General features: G+C 35.3%; 2 protein-coding genes across 14 annotated transcripts in view; one reads left to right on the forward strand and one right to left on the reverse strand.

Annotated features, from left to right (window-relative positions):
• GCA (grancalcin) overlaps positions 1-2,981 on the forward strand; it is a 50,045-nt gene extending 47,064 nt beyond the window's left edge. For all 7 annotated transcript variants that reach the window (XM_032355755.1, XM_032355752.1, XM_032355750.1 and 4 more), the window contains one exon: positions 526-2,981. In XM_032355755.1, the coding sequence (XP_032211646.1) occupies positions 526-552 (27 nt within the window). In that variant the 3' untranslated portion in view covers positions 553-2,981. The remainder of the gene's footprint in view (positions 1-525) is intronic.
• Positions 2,982-10,662: 7,681 nt separating this feature from the next.
• The window catches only part of KCNH7 (potassium voltage-gated channel subfamily H member 7), a 494,539-nt gene continuing 487,683 nt past the window's right edge, over positions 10,663-17,518 (reverse strand). For 6 of the 7 annotated variants that reach the window (XM_032355760.1, XM_032355759.1, XM_032355758.1 and 3 more), the window contains 2 exons: positions 14,332-14,524; positions 10,663-12,556 (listed from right to left, as the gene is read on the reverse strand). In XM_032355760.1, coding sequence (XP_032211651.1) covers positions 12,290-12,556; positions 14,332-14,524 — 460 coding nt within the window. In that variant the 3' untranslated portion in view covers positions 10,663-12,289. Of the gene's footprint in view, positions 12,557-14,331; positions 14,525-17,518 lie in introns of those variants that run through there. The other variant, XM_032355763.1, reaches the window with a different exon arrangement.

A 17,518-nucleotide genomic window follows, 5' to 3' on the forward strand; every position in this document is an offset into this window, starting at 1 on the left:
ATGCAGAAGCAGAGGGAGAAGCAGGTTCCCCACTGAGCAAGGAAACTCATGTGGGACTCAATTCCAGGAGCCTCGAATCATGCATGACCTGAGCCAGAGGCAGATGCCTAACCACTGAGCCACCGAGGCATCCCATCTTTCAAATCATTTTTAAGGGCAAAATTACCATTATTTTTAAAAAGAGTAGTTTACTTTTGTACGATACTAAGAAAGAGGAAATATTTATGTATGACAGGTAACAACTGTTCATTTCTCATTTCAAGTGGTTGCAATTAGCATCCTCCCATTTTTTAAAATTGAAACTATAGGAAAATTATATTTCACATGTACATCAGAGTTTTTGTTTTGTTCTTGTAATAGGGAAGTTATAGGGTCAGAGTTTCCCTACTGGTGTATCCCGATTTACATTATAAGCCTTGGAAGCATTTAAGACTTCCCTCTTGCAAAAATGCTTTTACGGAGTATAATTAACCAAAACCAAAAACATTTTATTGTTACCAGCTGATGATTTTGCTTATATATTAGTTTTTGCAGGGTACTATGGCAATTTGAATGTCTAGAATTCAAAAGCTGAAGAAATACTGTGAATTTTTTTACCTGGAAGAAATGAACTGGACTACTTTGAATTTGAAGCTTTGGGGCTTTTCTGTGTTTCTGCCTATTAAATCTGTTCCCTTTCTATGTGTTTTAACTTTAGTGCACAGTCCAAAGCAATAAAAGAAATGTTTTTGTATTTGGAATATTAATTGCTTTTAGAAAAGTTATCACTTAACAGATATATGTATAATATTGTAAAATATTGGTATATGATGAATTGATATAAATACCTTTTAACCTTAATTTTTAACATTGTTAACCCAGAAGAATGTACTTACAAGAGAGTATATAAGAAGCCAAATAATTAAAGTTTAGATACAGTTAATGTATACTTACCAGAAAGTTAAAAATTATACTTTGAAATTTTGTAGCCATTTATTGTGTAGGTGAATAGAAGGAGAAACCTGGATTTTGTGCCATTTTTGTAGAAGAGTTTATTCCTTGATAACATAACTCAAGAACAGAAACTCCCTCATCTTTGTCTATGAAGAAAGTTCCTCAAATTTTATGTTACATCATCTTAAGTGCACCATAAATTAACCTATAGAAAGAAGGCTACTGGAGGCATTTCTTTTTCTTTGTTTTTATCAGTGCATTTTTTTTTTCAGTATGCTTCTTTGTCTTCTGTGGAAAAAAATTCTTAATAAACACAACTTTTATGGCTGCATTTTTTTTTTTTGTTGTTAATGACAACATAGCCTAAAATGTCATCTTCCTTTTAAATCTAGACTTTCTGGATATGATATATATTTTTAACAAAATGTCAACATTTGAATGTATTCCATGAAGCTAAATTGTTTTATATATATAATGCCAACTCTTTTTACAAAATTAAAAAATCAAGTAACAGAGATTGTAAGTTTGACTTTCTCAGCTTTGGCTGGGGGTTTATCATTAGCATTCATAAACTGGTTGTGGTCTGTAGTGTGGGGGGGTACTGACCACAATAGGCACCACGACCTGTTTTTGTGGCATTGTTGTGGAAAGCTGCAGAGTGGTCATCAAATCCTTAGCATTTAAGATCCCCGGTGTCAGCTATTGTAACTAATCCAGCTGCTTTCCTGGCAAACATTCTAAGCCTTTCTTAGTGAAGATTAAAAAAGCATGTATTTTTCTTACACTTTAACTGAAGGTCTTCCAGCTTAAAATGTGAGTACAAATTGACATGATTTTAAGTGTGGCTGGTGACCAAATTAATTATGCTTTTTATAAAATTCTGTTTCTTAAAGGCTGGAAGGCGAATAGCAGTGTCTTGAAAGAAAACTTTTTACAAACCCACAGAATTTTAAATCAACTTTTACTTTTAACAGTCCTGGAAAGGAAGTATCGGAGAGTCATTTTGACATTATAACTTTATATAATTAGCTGTTAGATTGATTTGGTCAGCAGTATAAAAATGTGTGATGAAATAATCCATGTACTTTTGTCCTGGCTATTAAGTTTTTTTCCATGAACATATATTTGATAATGTGAGAGGGTGTTAACTGAGCCATTAAACATATATATATATATATGTATAGGATTCGAATTAGAAGTCTTGTTGAAAAAACCTAATGTAAACACACTGAGATCATTCATGTTGAATAAGGGTGATAATATGACTCAGCAGGCTGGGATCTTAACATCCAGCTTACAGGTAATCCAATCACTGTACTGTTCTGACCTCTGTTATAGTTTTTCTTACTTGGAGGCTAATGGTTGAGGCAAAACTTTAAAAATGACGTATGGTATTCCTCATACAGGTTTCTGCCAGGTGGCACTTTGTATTAGAACTCTCTAAACCGTTCTCTAACTCCTCCTCTTCCAAAGGTGTTCCTGTGAATTTTGGTCATAGACCTGTGAAGGAGTTTCGATGACCAAACATATTTAGGAAGTTTTCACCCTTTTCAGGGAGCTTGATAAAGCCTAAGGTACATAAAATCCTGTTTACTTTTAATTACCTAGTTTTTTCCCAAACTTTTTTGACCACAGAACCCTTTTCTCCAGCAAAACTGATTTTCCATGCCAGGCCAGTTTACTTGTCAGCCAGTTCTTTTACACTTTCCGTTAAATAGGTAATCTTATTAAACATTAGCCATTGAGAATATTTTGTTTGGTTTTGTGTACTGAAATGCGATTCACTTTTTGATGCTCTCAAGATAACTGATGTAAACAAACATCCGTTACTAAAGTAAAAATTAAATAGTCTGATGTTGAACAATGACTGGAATCTGAATATAGCATCATAGTTTGTGCTGTTTAACTCACACCCAGTTTTCTTGTAATGATGTAAATTATTGAATAATGTACACTCTTAACATCTAAGTGCTTTTATTTATACAGTAAACGTGTTTCCATGTCATTTTGAGAATTTTTTAATAAACATTCAAATAGCTTGCTGTAAAGTTTTGTATTATACAAAATCTGTTACATATATATGAGATGCTCCAGTTCAAATAACAGTGCAGTAATTCACCTATGCCTATAAACACCGCCAAATGATTAAATGTCACGTATTGCGCTTCTATTTTGAGTGGCAGTTTACACATTTTAAATTACATCAAGGGGAAATCAGTACTATTGGAGTCTTAATTTGGTCCACTTTAAGTGTAATTTCAAGGACTGTGCTCATGTGATCTATTTAAGCATGCATTCAGAAACAAAAAGTAATTTAAAAATGTCAAATGATATGTTTATTTCCAGAAAAGGTATTCACCCAGGAAGAAAGTAGAATTTATTAATGTAGTTTAAAGTCTGTGCAATTTTAAGAAATGACCAAAAAATCAATTTGTGATTATTTAAGTAAAATATACTAATCAAGTTTACTTGTACTCTTAGGGCATTACTAAACTGGACAAACTAAATACATAGTATTTGTCAGAAATGTGCTTTTCTTTTGTCCTTTTATGTTTGACAGACTCCTAGATGATATGTTTTCTCTATTTGTAGCAGTTTTCTGGGAACTTAGTAGGAATGCATTTTTGTGAAAGTCTGGTAACTATATTTAGTGAGTAAAAACCCAAGACTTCTTTCAGGTTAGCTTTTTTTTTTTTTTTTTTTTTTTTTTTTTGTCTCATAAGCACTTTGAAATAAATGTACAATGCTAAGCTATCATCTAAGAGTATGTCTAGACTTTATAACAAAATTAGGTGATGCAAAGAAAAAAACAAAATACTGAGAACTTCTGTTATAGTGATAAATGCAGAGAGGATTTTAAATGAATACCGTTTAGGTAATTTGTAGTCTAGAATAAGATTATAACATCATATATGTCCATATATTAAGTTAAATTTTTTCCTGTAATTTAGAATACTGAGCACAAAATTACTTTCCAGCAAACCACTAGGATACTTATGAAAAATTTCTGTCTGACTCACTATCAACTCATTACTTGGATGCTGGAAAGTCTGTGCTTTTAATTGTTTCTTGCCATGTCTTTTTCTGCTTGTTTTTAAAAACTGGCATATGAAGAAAAGAGCCCTATAGTACTTAACATTCTTTTTAGCCAGGTAGCTTGGTACTATTCAGCATTGTTTATTACTCTGCGAGCATTCAGAACTCAAGTGTGCTTCTGTGTATGTGAATATAGAGCAAGTAGACATTGGCCGCACTCCTACATTGCTATGATGTGCCATACAGTTAGGGGGTGAGGAGGGTCCTTGCCCGTGAGCTACTTGTATTTCCAAGTGTACCCTTTCCATAGCATCAGAGATGCTGACCATCTGGCAAGCTTATAGGAAATGGGCTCTCTCGTTCTTCAATAGCTATACTCAGAGAGAAATATATTCTTCTGATACATTGTGGGTATGTGTGTTGGGGGTGTCCCAATCTTTTCCATTAAGCATGAAAATAAAAATACATACATGCAGTCATTGGCATTTTAGCTGGCTGTATTTAATCACAGTTTATCTTTCTGTCATCACTGAAATTTCAAAGGGTAACCTGAACAGGTATGAGTGTTTCAGAAACATACTAATTAAAGATCCATATTCTTTTGAAAATGATAGGCCATTTAAAAAAATTAAGGATTAGCTGAACTTTTTGGATGCATATGTAATTTCCCAAAGCTACCTAAATACCTCACCCCCAAATTTATCTTATGGCAAGAGATTTTACGTTTTTCAATAATGAGCTTATTCATACTTTGATTCTCATTTTCTAATCAGCCTCACTTAAAGATACCAGTACATTGCTTTCTGCTAATCTATATTTGATTTGGTTTTTTCATTTATTAAATAGGGAAATGTTCTCTTGGCTTTTTTAAACCTTAAGAAGTGGATGGTGGAGAATATACGCCACTAAACAGACCAAATAGTCTTTAGCTTAGAAAATGCCACATGATGACCAACAAATTTTATTGAAAAGATTTCTCTGAAGATAGTTGGATTTTTTTCTCAAATGATAGATAAATGATTCTAGGGGGCAAATTAAACGTATGTGAAACTTAGGCAAATGAAAGTGTTATCCGGATATTTTCATCCTTGATGAAAAAAAAAACATGCACACATTATACAAAATTCATGTCCCATGTAATTTGAAGCCTGCTTAGTTACCAGAAATCTTAAGTAATGAAACAATAAATGTTTCAGTAAATTAATGTTCTTGCTAACCAATAATAAGAAGTGAAGTGTTTTTATGTTTCTTTAATTTTAGATTTAATGCTTTTTACCATTCAATCCACTTTACTGGCATCCCAGTGGAACTCAGTAAAACTGTAGTAGCACTGTTACAATTATGTGATTTCATTAAATACATCAGCACCACCATGCCTATATCTAGCACTATACCTAGTAAAATGTTGGAAATAGTTGACTTCTCTAATAAAAGTATTCTAACTAGCTAATGAGATTTACTTTCTTTTTCCCCAAAATAATTTCTTTTACAAATTCTTGAATTTTCATGTATAAATAGATCAGAAATTATATGCTTCATTCTTAAATTATGTATATATACTATATTTTCAATACAACTTGTACACTTTTAGCTACCAAAAATTTGCAACCATTTTTACATGAAATTTACATTTTTCTTATTTACAGTTATTTGTAGAAGGTTATTGCAAAACTAATTGTGCAAGTAGATTACACTGTCAATACCACATACCAATCTTTGAAGAAAATATTTGCTAAAAAATAAATATTTCTGCACAGAGTATTTCAAAAGCATCATGATTTCATGCTACATTATGTGCATAAAGACTAGGAAAAAGTATGTGTTTTGGTAGATTGTTTCTTTATGTTTAAAGCATTCCAAGGTACTTACTACTTAACCACTGTGAGTGAGCTTCTTTGTATCAGATGACTGACATTTTCAAGTGATTACACACATTATTTTTTGAAATGAATTATTTAACCGGCTAACATTCTGATGAACATTTTCCTATCAAAATCATAGAATGCAGATTTCAGCTAAAAAGAGGTAATGTGTCTTTCATTAAAATCAGTAGGTGCCTAGGAGATGAGAACTAGAGATTCCTCAGTATTTTTATTTTTATTTTTTTAATATTTGGGAAAAAGTGTAGCATATAATTTCAATGTTATAATTATAGAGGCATTTTGAGGACACTATGGAGGAGGTAATTATAGGATTACTGATCCTTGAACTTTATTCCTAAATAAATAAGGATGGTGGAATGGTGTGGAATTTTCTTACATGTACTCAAAATACTTAATATATATTTAATATTTATATATAATGTATATAATGATAGTACAAAAAAGATATGGTTTAAATGCTAACAGGTGTGATGATTTTCAATTTAAAACAATACACACAAGGTAAGTACCAAAAGTATAGGTAAACATACAGTGCTTTAAAACCATAAATGTACCAAATTATTTTGTATCTTTTAAATTAACTAAATGGAGGTCACAAACATATGACTACAGTTTAGGAATTCAACTTAGTTTTGACATTAGCTCTTCAAGACTAACCATGTTAAATTTGCCATTTCTCATAATAAAAATATTTTATTGAGAGCATTTCGATAATGCTTGCTACTCTCAATTCAAAGTTTGATTGTAACTGGTAGAACAATGACATTGATTAAATGATCATATAGTTCTGTGTTCTTAACATTGCATTCCTGTAGATGTATTGTCCATCTATTCATAGTAATAATCTATTAGCTTTAAATAACTTCTTGTTAATCCTCTCAACCTCCACTTAATAGTTTATATAAATAAGCTTTGTGATATTTCTTTTCATGCCATCAGTTATTAATAATTCATGTCTTCCTGTGAATTTTCTTTTCTGTATTGCATATTCTTAGAGCAAAATGTATAATTATCCTAAACTCAGGCCCTGGTCAAACACAACAACTAATATTTTATAAAGCATTTTAAAGCATCCTTTTAGTTTTTGAAATGTGTTCACTTCACTTCCTTGTAAGTTAAGTGGAAGCCAGAGAAGGTAGCTTTGAGTGAGAACATTTAGGAAATGAGGAGGGAGAGGGAAGCTATTGCATACCTAGAAGACAACTGCAATGCAAATGCATGACAGAACCTGGGGTGCCGCAGCATGGGACGCTTCCCTAGCCTGCTGTTCCACTCTTGACTAAATGGACCTGTGAGAGCCGAGTGAGAATCACCGCAGACATTTTTGTTACAGAGGGGAAATGCTGTCAGTGTTGGGTAGGGAAAGAGCCATGGAAGGTTTTCAGAAGAGCTAGGTCGTGCGATGGCATTTCCGCCCGAAGGACATCGTATTGCGATGCTGTTCAAGTCCCCAAGTTCAAGGCTTACAATTACGTGGGGCTGTAGGGTTTACGAAGCACTTCCGAGCATACTTTGAGGCTCCTCAGGACCCCTCAAGATATTTAAGACGGCCCCTCTACATTTTGGGCTCCTGGGGCTCACTGAGGGTTTGTCTTGAAAGTAAGTGGAGCAGGTAGGATTTTAATTAAGATTTACCACCCCGAGTCTCTGCCATTTCTACCACCAAACACTGGACTTAGGTAGGCAGTCTGGTCTGTTTAACATATCTGTGCATGACGGAGTGGGCCTAGATGTGCTGGAAAGAACCACGACAACTATAAATTATATTTTCTGAAAAATAGAAAGTGTATTTTCTTCCAAAAACGTATTTTGAAAATGCATTTTCAAATATCTACGTGGGAACTATATCGTGGCTCTAAAGAGGGGCTTCCCCGGTGAGCCAGGCTTTAAAGACCACCTTCTACTTGTACCGAATTCAACAGATCACCTAGCATAGCTGGCATTTAACACTGATTCAGAATAGGTTTGTAACAATGACATTCATATTCTCGCTTTTAATTATTATTATTTTTTAAGATTTTGTTTATTTTCTTACTTGATAGAGAGACACAGCGGGAGAGGGGAACACAAACAGGGAGAGTGGGAGAGGGAGAAGCAGGCTTCCCACTGAGCTGGGAGCCTGATTCGGGGCTCAATCCCAGGACTCTGGGATCATGACCTGAGCCAAAGGCAGGGGCTTAACGACTGAGCCACCCAGGTGCCCCTCGCTTTTATTATTACAAATAGTATTACTTTAAAGCTATAAACCTAATAGTGCAAAATACTGTTAGAAAAGACAATAGCTACACTTGACTTTTCTGAATCAAAAAATTAAGTCTTAATAACGGCTATTTAGCTGGAGACATAGCACATTATGTAAAAGCGAAATTGAGGAAAATTGTTTTCCTGATTGTTTTTAATATGTTCCTAGATGAAAATCAAAGAGTCTAGAGTTTAGGGCACCTACTATGTGCCAGGCACTTTATGTTATCTCATTTCTTAAGCTTCTTTGAGGCAGGTACCATTATCTCATTTTCACAAATTCAGGAAAAGGATTCAGGGACATTAATTAAATTGGTCAGGGTCACACAGTTGTTAATGAAAGAACTCATCCCAAGACCCAGCTACATTGATGATCTCAAAGTTTTTGTGCTTATTGGGATCATATATGGGAGGACTTATTAAAAGCTGGCTGCCAGGTCCCATCCCCAGAGTTTCTGAGTCAGTAGGTCTGGGTGGGACCCAACAATACACATTTCTAGCATGTTCCTCAGAGGTGTTAATGCTGCTAATTCTAGGACTACAGGTGAGGACGTCATTTGTCTTCCAAGTGCCTCTAAACTCACATGACAGACACATTCGTTGTACTGCCAAAAAAAAAAAAAAAAGATTAGAAACCTAATAATATTTGAAGTTTTTTGTAACTTTTAAAAATTTTGACTTGCAGGAAGAAATCTACTCAAATACATTGATCTGCTTTTGGTTTTAACCATGGCTAAGCAATTTAAAGACTATTATAAATTAGTCAGTGTTGTGATTCATTTTTAATAACTAGATCTACCACATTCTTTCTTTTTAGGCCATGAAAAGCCTTCGAAGAAAAGATACTGTAAGAATGATTATTTTAGGCATCCTGGTGAGGTGATAAATTTTATTCTTTCATAATATATGCTGGGATTTTAAATAACATTTGGTTAAGGACATTGTTCTTTTAGGCATTTTGGAACCATTGCTAAAGACAAACCTCCAGAAAGACCTGTAAGCAAGTCTCATACATACATACTCAACCTCATACCATGTGCTGCTATGCCCTGACCTGGTTTTTCTGTCTTCTGACCTTAAGAGTGGGAGAATTCATCTTTGATCTTTGATGACCAATCCGTTATTGTGGATCTAAGAAACTAGGCTATCCCAAATTTGCCCCTACCTTCTCATGTTTGTTAAATGAGTGATTATTAATGTAAAAATCTGCAAGGCTGGGACACCTGGATGGCTCAGTCAGTTAAGTGTGTGCCTTCAGCTCAGGTCATGATCCCAGAGTCCTGGGATTGAGTCCTGGATCTGGCTCCTTGCTCAGTGGGGAGCCTGCTTCTCCCTCTGCCTGCTGCTCTCCTTGTTTGTGCTCTCTCGCTCGCTCGCTCTGACAAATAAATAAAAATCTTTAAAAAAAATTTATAAAAATCCTGCAAGGACATTGCTTCAGTACTTTTCATTCCTCCTTCCCTTAACTCGTTAGAATATGAGACTCCCCTGTAGGGTAAAATGATGCTTCCAGCTCTCTGCCCAGCAGTTAATAACAGCAGGGAAACATCTCACTCAGATAAACTTCAGATTTCAGATGGCATTTTATTTAGGCCTGGGAACTAGGAACCTTAATTTTTTGGTGGAAAGCAAAAGGAGTTACATTAGTGCTTCTAATTCCCTAGAAGGAGAGGCAGTACCATACTACTATGACTGGCTATGGCAGTTAACCCTGCCTCTCAGGACAGTCCCCACATTGGAGGGCTCAGGCCATTTGCTACAGCCTGTGGGGAAAGTGACCGTGATTTAGGCATTAGACCTCTGGCTGGGACAAGGAGATGGATTTTGTAAATTAAGAGAATTGCTTTGGTTATCCATAAGTCATTTTAACAATGGAGCCTCTGACATCTCTGCCTAACTAACCACATCTTTACATTGTTCAGGCTCTTGTTAGAGTGATATTCTGTAAGCGGGGACCTTCTTAATCCTGTCCAATTCTCTGAGACTTAGATTGTAATATCAAGCGATTCTTTCCTGTTAGGGATTTAAGAGGAAGATGGTTTGTGTTATGCTCGAATTTAAAAAGCGGGATGCTTGTACACTCTTCCCTATTTTCCCATTCCTTCATGCTCAGTTTTTATAAAGTATAGAGACTTTATGTGGAAGGATGAATTTCACGCATGTCATACCAGTGTCGCAGTTGAAGCATTCATTAATCCAACAATCAGATCTAAATTCCTCACCTGCCACATCTTCACTCCCTACAAATGAAGTCTCTGGTGAATTCATTCTGAATTTCCCTGGAGCTTAGGCTGGCAATCCTTATGAAATTTGTTGCAGCTGCAAAAATGTGCCTAAATATGGACACGAAATCCCTAAATAGTCCTCTGAATCAAAGTTAGCCATTTCTTTCCCACCCATAAATGTTGAATGAGGGAAGGACAGCATTAGTTAGTCCCTAAATTTGTATCTGCATTAACACCACAGGGTTTGAGAAGCTAGTTGAACTTGTTCTGTATTTTATTGAATGGCGTGGTCATTTTGCCATACATACTTGTTTTGTTTTTTTCAAACATTTAGCAGGGATCGCCTCCCACACATGTGACCATTTAAAAATATATAGGGAGCAACTTAAAGTCACTTTAATCATATTTGGAATAGTGCAATAGCTTTGTAAATTTAAATGAATTGCTTGTCTTTGAAACTAATAGTGTCAAAGGTAAAGGTAAGTCAATAGATTATGTTTCTATCCTGGAGAGATAGAAATTAATCCATTTAATAATGTGCACAGATATATTATTTCTTTAAAAATACATGTGAGTGTCAAAATTATTAAAAAATGAAGAAACTTGCAAAAAATTTCAAAATTTTGTCCAGAAGGAAAGGGTATAATGGGTCAGTCCATAGTAGGTTTAAAATTGTACTCAAATGAACTGAAAAATAAAACTTGACTAAAAATTGACTAATCAGATTCTTGTAGTTTTTCTTCTGTATCCTGATTTTATGAGAGGCATGTATATCCTCCTCCCTCCAAAAAAAAAAAATCTAACAGTTGAAGATATTAAAATATATTTCATTGCATGTTCAGATATTCTGGGGTCCAAATATATTCTGCCCAGTCCATAAATAGCACATATTCATTTAATCTTTGATTAGCAAATGTCTTCCTGAAATTTTACTGCTGGTGTGTTCATTGCCTTTACAGGCAGGTAAAAACACATTGCTTTTCCACAGCTGGGATAAGAAAACCATGGAACAATATATACTTAATGGAAGCTAGTTTTGCCATGCACACCTGCTAAGTTTCACATTTTTTTAAAAAAGAACTCTGTGTGTCCACTCTTTTGATCCAGTTCAGCACAGCCCTAAAATATGAATCAGAGGAAAGCTGTGGATATCAGCTTGTGTCAGTCATGCTTTAGCTGTTCTTGACAAGACTCCCTCCCCCACCCTCAGAAAAGAAAAAAAAAAAAAAGAAGAAGAAGAAAAGAAAACGAAAAATGAGGAAAAAACTTGTTTCTAAATGTTCAAGGAAATGTGCCAGTGAGAAATATTTTAGGTAGTTTGTAAATGAAGTCAGAGACAGAATCATAAATAGAAAGGCCTTTTTGTCCTCACTGAAGCCGGCCCATATTCATGTATTTGGAGATGATTCCCTACGTGATCAGAGATTTAGAATTTTTTGGAATTTTTTTTAAGTGCGGTGAAATGAATGTAATTAACTACAAACATCTCCATACAGAAAGGTATCTGTTCTCAAAGTGACTAAGTTCCTTCCCTTCCTTCCCCTGGAACGTCCATGAGTTGAGGATCACCTGATTTGCATCTATGAACAATGTTATTCCTTGGTTTCTTACTTGCTTGGAAGGCATTTTCATAACAAAATACTGGGGGTAGTAAAAGTAGTAAGTAGGAGTCTCCATGCAAGAGAAACTGGAGTTCCCTAACATGCACATGATTTTAAAAAAATAATACGAAGAAGATGCCTTGAGATGCTGGCAGTTTCAACATTTGGAACAAAAGAGTTCATATGTATATTTACATCCTAATTGCTCAGTTTTACCGTACAAGCTTCAATTTAGGAAAATATACAGTACTTTTGCATATAATGGTACCTTGTGAGCCCCTGAGTCAAGTAGAGAGGATTTAAATACAAAAAAAGGAAAACAGCCATTAAAAGCACTTACATTGTATGTGGAATAAATAGTACAAAATGATTATTTCCCCGGAAGACCAGGATCAGAAACATGCCTATGAAGACCCAAGATTCCTACAGTGCTTAGGGATGAATCTGTCAAAGAAGGATGCCTAACTGGATGAAGGTAGGTTTTTCTTTGCCGCGGGTGAAGCTCTAAAGAGAGATCACTGTCTTGTTTTAAAAGTGAAGTCAAGTTGTCTTCTGAAGCTGTGTTCAGGTGCACCCCACTTGAGAGGGATTCTTTGGATTTAAGTTTAGATTTTTCAAGGTCTAGAAATTCAGGACACTGAGAGAAAGAGAAGAAAAACATGTTTTTTTTAAATAATTCATTTGGACAGATTTCTAAAATTATATTCACAAAATCTAAATACATTTAACTTCCTTATTAATCTGTATTTGGCTAGTGATAGTGACCAAGCTTTCCCTACCAAAGATGGGTCAAGGCATTGGAGGTTGGGCATCAGTTTGTCCTAAACAACCATTCTAAGAACTTTTACTCTGAAGCCAGATCAGATTCTTCTTTAAAACAAAGTGTACACACACACACACACACAACACACACACACACATTATTTAACACTGAGTTTTCCAGATGAGTTCTAATTCAATAAATCAATTTTAATTCAAAATTCGAGACAACTGGAATCAGAAACATGAGTCATTTGGTGAGTAAACAGTGTAAGGAGGACAGAAAAAAAAAATGAAGAAATATCACTCATCCTTGTGATGAGGGAACAGAAGGCTGGCTGAGGACAAAGCAAAAGCTGACACCCTGAAACCTTCTCCCACCCTCACTCCTGGGGGTGCGACATTCTTTAGGAATCTCCCAATTATCTTAATGTTAATACCTTGCTAGAGGGAAAAACCCTGACAATGACAAGGCCTCAGGGCATCCAGTATCTTGTAGGTCCTCTTAAGCATAAGAAAGTTCTATTGAAACCTCCCTTTTTCCTCACCTCCCCCACTCCCATCCTGCATAACCTGCCACCCCTCACATCCTGGGGCAGCAGCTCTCTCTGCCCATGGGTCCTGTCCCTATGCTCTAATAAACCAATATTTTGCACCAACGATGTCTCAAGAATTCTTTCTTGGTCATGGGCTCTGGACTCCACCCAACTGAACCTCACCTATATTCTAAAACTTCATCATTTGGTCAGAAACTCTTACCTAAATCCACTGAAAACAAAGTACATGGTTTTACAAGATCTAAGACATTCAAAACTACTTAGAGAAATTAAATTTCTACTTCATATTTCAGAAAGATTGCAGTGTTTTCCTTCTGCGTATTTCCCTGTTATTAATGTAGTTTCATTTCCCAGAACATATTACACTAAATTTCAAAACTTCTATAAAAGTTTTACAAGATTGTTTAGGAAATCCTTGCTCTTGGGTCCACCTTTCTTAGGTGCAGTTTGGCTATTGGGCTTAAGTAATAAAGAATAATTTCCTAAGTGGAATTCCAAGGGAGTTAGACTTTTCATATTAACATAATTCAAAAGGCCTTAGAGGTCTTCAGAGGCAAGATAAAGGACCTCTTAATATTCCTCTTACCATGATGGAGATGAGAAAAGTTTAGAGATCTCTGGGCATGTGTGGGGCACAAATGAGATTACCAGTCTGTTGGCCGTGGAACCTGAGGTCTTTGGACAGCTGCTGTTTCTCCTCCCCCTTCTCCCAGACTCCCTGCACAAGAGTGCCTCTTGTCACCAGAGCAAATGACAGACCTTTTTCTGAAGTGCTTTTTGGACTCGGGGCTATTGGCTTTGAAAGCTCTACCACATATAAACTTAAGCAGATTGATTCTTGAAAAGAATTTTTTTCTTAGAAAAAATTGCTAATGTTTTTTAAAAAAAAAGTACCTCTAACTCCACTGTTCTCAAACTTGAAATGAACATGATGATTAGTGGGGAGCTGGTTTAAATGCAGATTACAGGGGCTATTCCCAGCAATTTTAGAAACAGACGGGGATGAGAAACTTCATTTCCCATAGCACCCCGGATGATTCTGATTCAGGCGGTCCCCAGAGAGAGAGATTCCCAGTTTCACACTGTCTACACTCACTTGTGAGGAAGGACTGAAACTTCTGTCCGTCTTGATGGATGCTACAGGATGGCTGGTTCTCATCAGGCGGATGAGGGGCCTCTGATACTCGGCTCCAGCGGTTACCATGCTGTAGGCTGGGGGGACCACGGTGGTTTGTTTTTGCAGCAACTGTAAGATGGTCTGGATGTCGGCAGTCATTTGGGATTCAAGTCTGCGGGACAGACACAAATGGGGGAAGACAATCCTAAAACAGTCCAGGATCGCAAAGCATTTGAGAAAATTTCAGCACCACCAAGTAGAACTATGGCCCTGCTGTAAACAAGGATGACAGGAGAGGGAGCACGGAGATTCTCTCCTGGCTGATTGATGCTCACTTTCTGTGTCCCACTAATGGTTCTGATAAACACCGTTGCTTTCCTGCACCTACAATAAGATCTTCACAGAAAAGCAGCTCAGTTGAAATAGATGACATTTTTACTAATCTTTACTGATTTTAAATGTAAAACACACTGAGACTATTTTAAATCAGTAATCTGTTTTTTAATCAGGCTTTGCTGTTTCTTGTGAGCATTTTATTTATTCTTTAAAAATGGATTTGGCAGCACATTTCTTTCAGGGCTGTAGAAGTCAAGGAATTTCTTAGGTGTTTCAAATTTACATTACCTTTATTTTACCTTGCATCTCTCCTATTCATAGGATTGCATGTTATTCCTTTAGTGCTGTTAGATTCTTTATCATTAAGTGCTGTTAGATGCTAAATGCCTTTTCCATTCCTTTCTCATTTATAATTCCGGGACTTTTGTATTTAAGAAACGGACGAAATGTACAAGTTCACTTGCTTCTCTGACCCATCTGGCTTGCAAAATGCCAGTCTGATGATTTCTTCCTGCCAGATCTCATAAAGAGCCAACTGGTCTGTTAATTTCATTCTCATTTTAAAGTAAAATTCGAAGGAAAATAGCAAAATACAATAGGACTAACTTCCCCCTCTTTTTTTTTTGCATGTGTTAACAGCGTTTTAAAAAAGGGAATTTTGTGGGCATAAGAACAGAAAATTAGGACCATATGCCTCTTTAGAAAACTTTAACTCTTCACTTATTTGCACTATTTTGTTTCCAAATGAAAGCTGTAAGGAGAAGGTAAATCTTACCAAAAATGTTAAAATCACAGACCTTAGAATCTGCATTTTAGCAAGATCCCTAGGTGATTCCAAAGAACATTAAAGTTTGAGAAACTCTGTTTTAGAACCAAGTGTTAATGATTTCCCTAAAAATGTATATCTGTAGGTATAACATATAAATATATAAGAACCCTTCTTATGTAGACCTTTAACCCAACATATAGTTTAATTGGTCATTAAATCAGAAAAGCAGCAGGAGTGAAAATGACTCAAGATACACCATTTATTATTTGTTTTTTTTGCATTGTGTACTTAATATGAATATTTGAATGAACAAAATGGGGTTGTGATTCACAGGTCTATATTTGAACAGAATGTGGACATTAAATAGGACAGACCCAACTCTAGGAAATGTCCCAGGATTCTCACTCTACAAAGTCCAAGTTTGAATTGAGTTGTCCTCTTCAAACTTATTCTCTATACCTTTGCCTTCTGGAGTAAAGTGGAAGAAAGATGATGTTGGAGATCTCAGTGCTGTAAACATGTAATGTGTTGGATTTTAAATCCAAGAGAGGCTAAGTGGAGTTAGGACAGAAAATATTTGTGAAAAAATTGGAGATAAACAGAAGTAAGTCAAAGTGAGAAATATGTCAAGGGACATACAGATGCTGGGACGATGTCAAAAGAGATGTCAGAGATTTAATTGTACTTTTGAAAGGAAAATTTCATAGAATAATAACTAATGCAATCAAATAACAATCATTATTATTATTATTATTATTACTAATGGACAATTGCAAATTATACAGTCTTAGATGTGTGTGTCCTTAGGAGTTTACACTTAACAGTCCTAGGACATATTGAAAACATGTTTTCAGTAATCTTTCACTTATCCTGGCAGCAATGATTGGTACCGCTGACCAGGCAACAAAGGAGTCCTAAAATCTGAATTTTAGTCCTGAAGAAAGGACTAAAGGAAGTACATGTAAAGTAGGAGGAACACCAATAATAGAAGTAAAGTTCATTGCCTGTCAGATTTTACCTAACTGTTTACTTCTTGAGCATATATAGTTTCAATATATCACATCTTAGTCTTTAAACATCTTTTCAGGTGTGTATGAGTCAAAGATAGAAACTGAGGCTGGAGAAGCTTCAATGACTTGACCCAGTTATCCTGTACATAGTGAAGTAGCAGAGTTATGCCTCTAATCTAGGCTAACTGCAAGTGTTTTGCTAAAGAAATCACTGCTGTCCCTGTCATTCACCCATTTACTCACTCGCTTTAATAGCTCCTCAACAAGTTGAACACATACACCATGTCCTGGCAGTAAAGAAATGGGCAGTTATTTTCTCTAAGTCACAGAAATCAAAGAATTCAAGTTCAGAGATCACACATATCAGTTTTTATGTTTATACAGTATACAGTTTTATGTATCTTGTAACTAAAGGATCAACATGACTTGGCATAAATAATAGGGAGAGTAAAAAAGCAAATGTATCAATTAAGCAACTTAATAGGTTTCCCTGACCATTAGTAAGTATTATAATGGGAAGTTCTTAAACTTGAACCAGGATTACTGACCCTAAGAAAATGATAGGCTGTTTTAATGTTCTCAGATATGTTTTAATTTGACAAGACCTGCAGTTAAAATTTGGGAATGGGATATGAACCTTATCACCAGGAGATTTTAAATTCAATTAAAATCCATGAAAAGATAAAAATATAAAATAAATCTTTAGTTCATGCAGTATTTTCCTACCTTTGGTTGACATTAACAAATTTATTTCAATTCACAAATTTGTCAATTTTCTAATTGTCTGTTTCAATTCCTGATTAACTTGTGATAGCAATGTATATGTGTGCGTACACACATTTCATGTGCTTACTATATTGTTTGACACTGTTCATTTTTTGAATTAAAACAATAAACAGCATGGATAAAACAATTAAAACAATAAACAGCATGGATAAAACAATTAAAACAATAAACAGCATGGATAAAACACACAAGAAACATTAAGTAAAGATTAAGTAAACCAGTAGCTTATGGGGTATACACAAAATTCCTGGGATGTGTTCAGTAT

Source organism: Mustela erminea, chromosome 8 (assembly GCF_009829155.1).
Source record: "Mustela erminea isolate mMusErm1 chromosome 8, mMusErm1.Pri, whole genome shotgun sequence".
NCBI classification, from domain to species: Eukaryota; Metazoa; Chordata; class Mammalia; order Carnivora; family Mustelidae; genus Mustela; species Mustela erminea.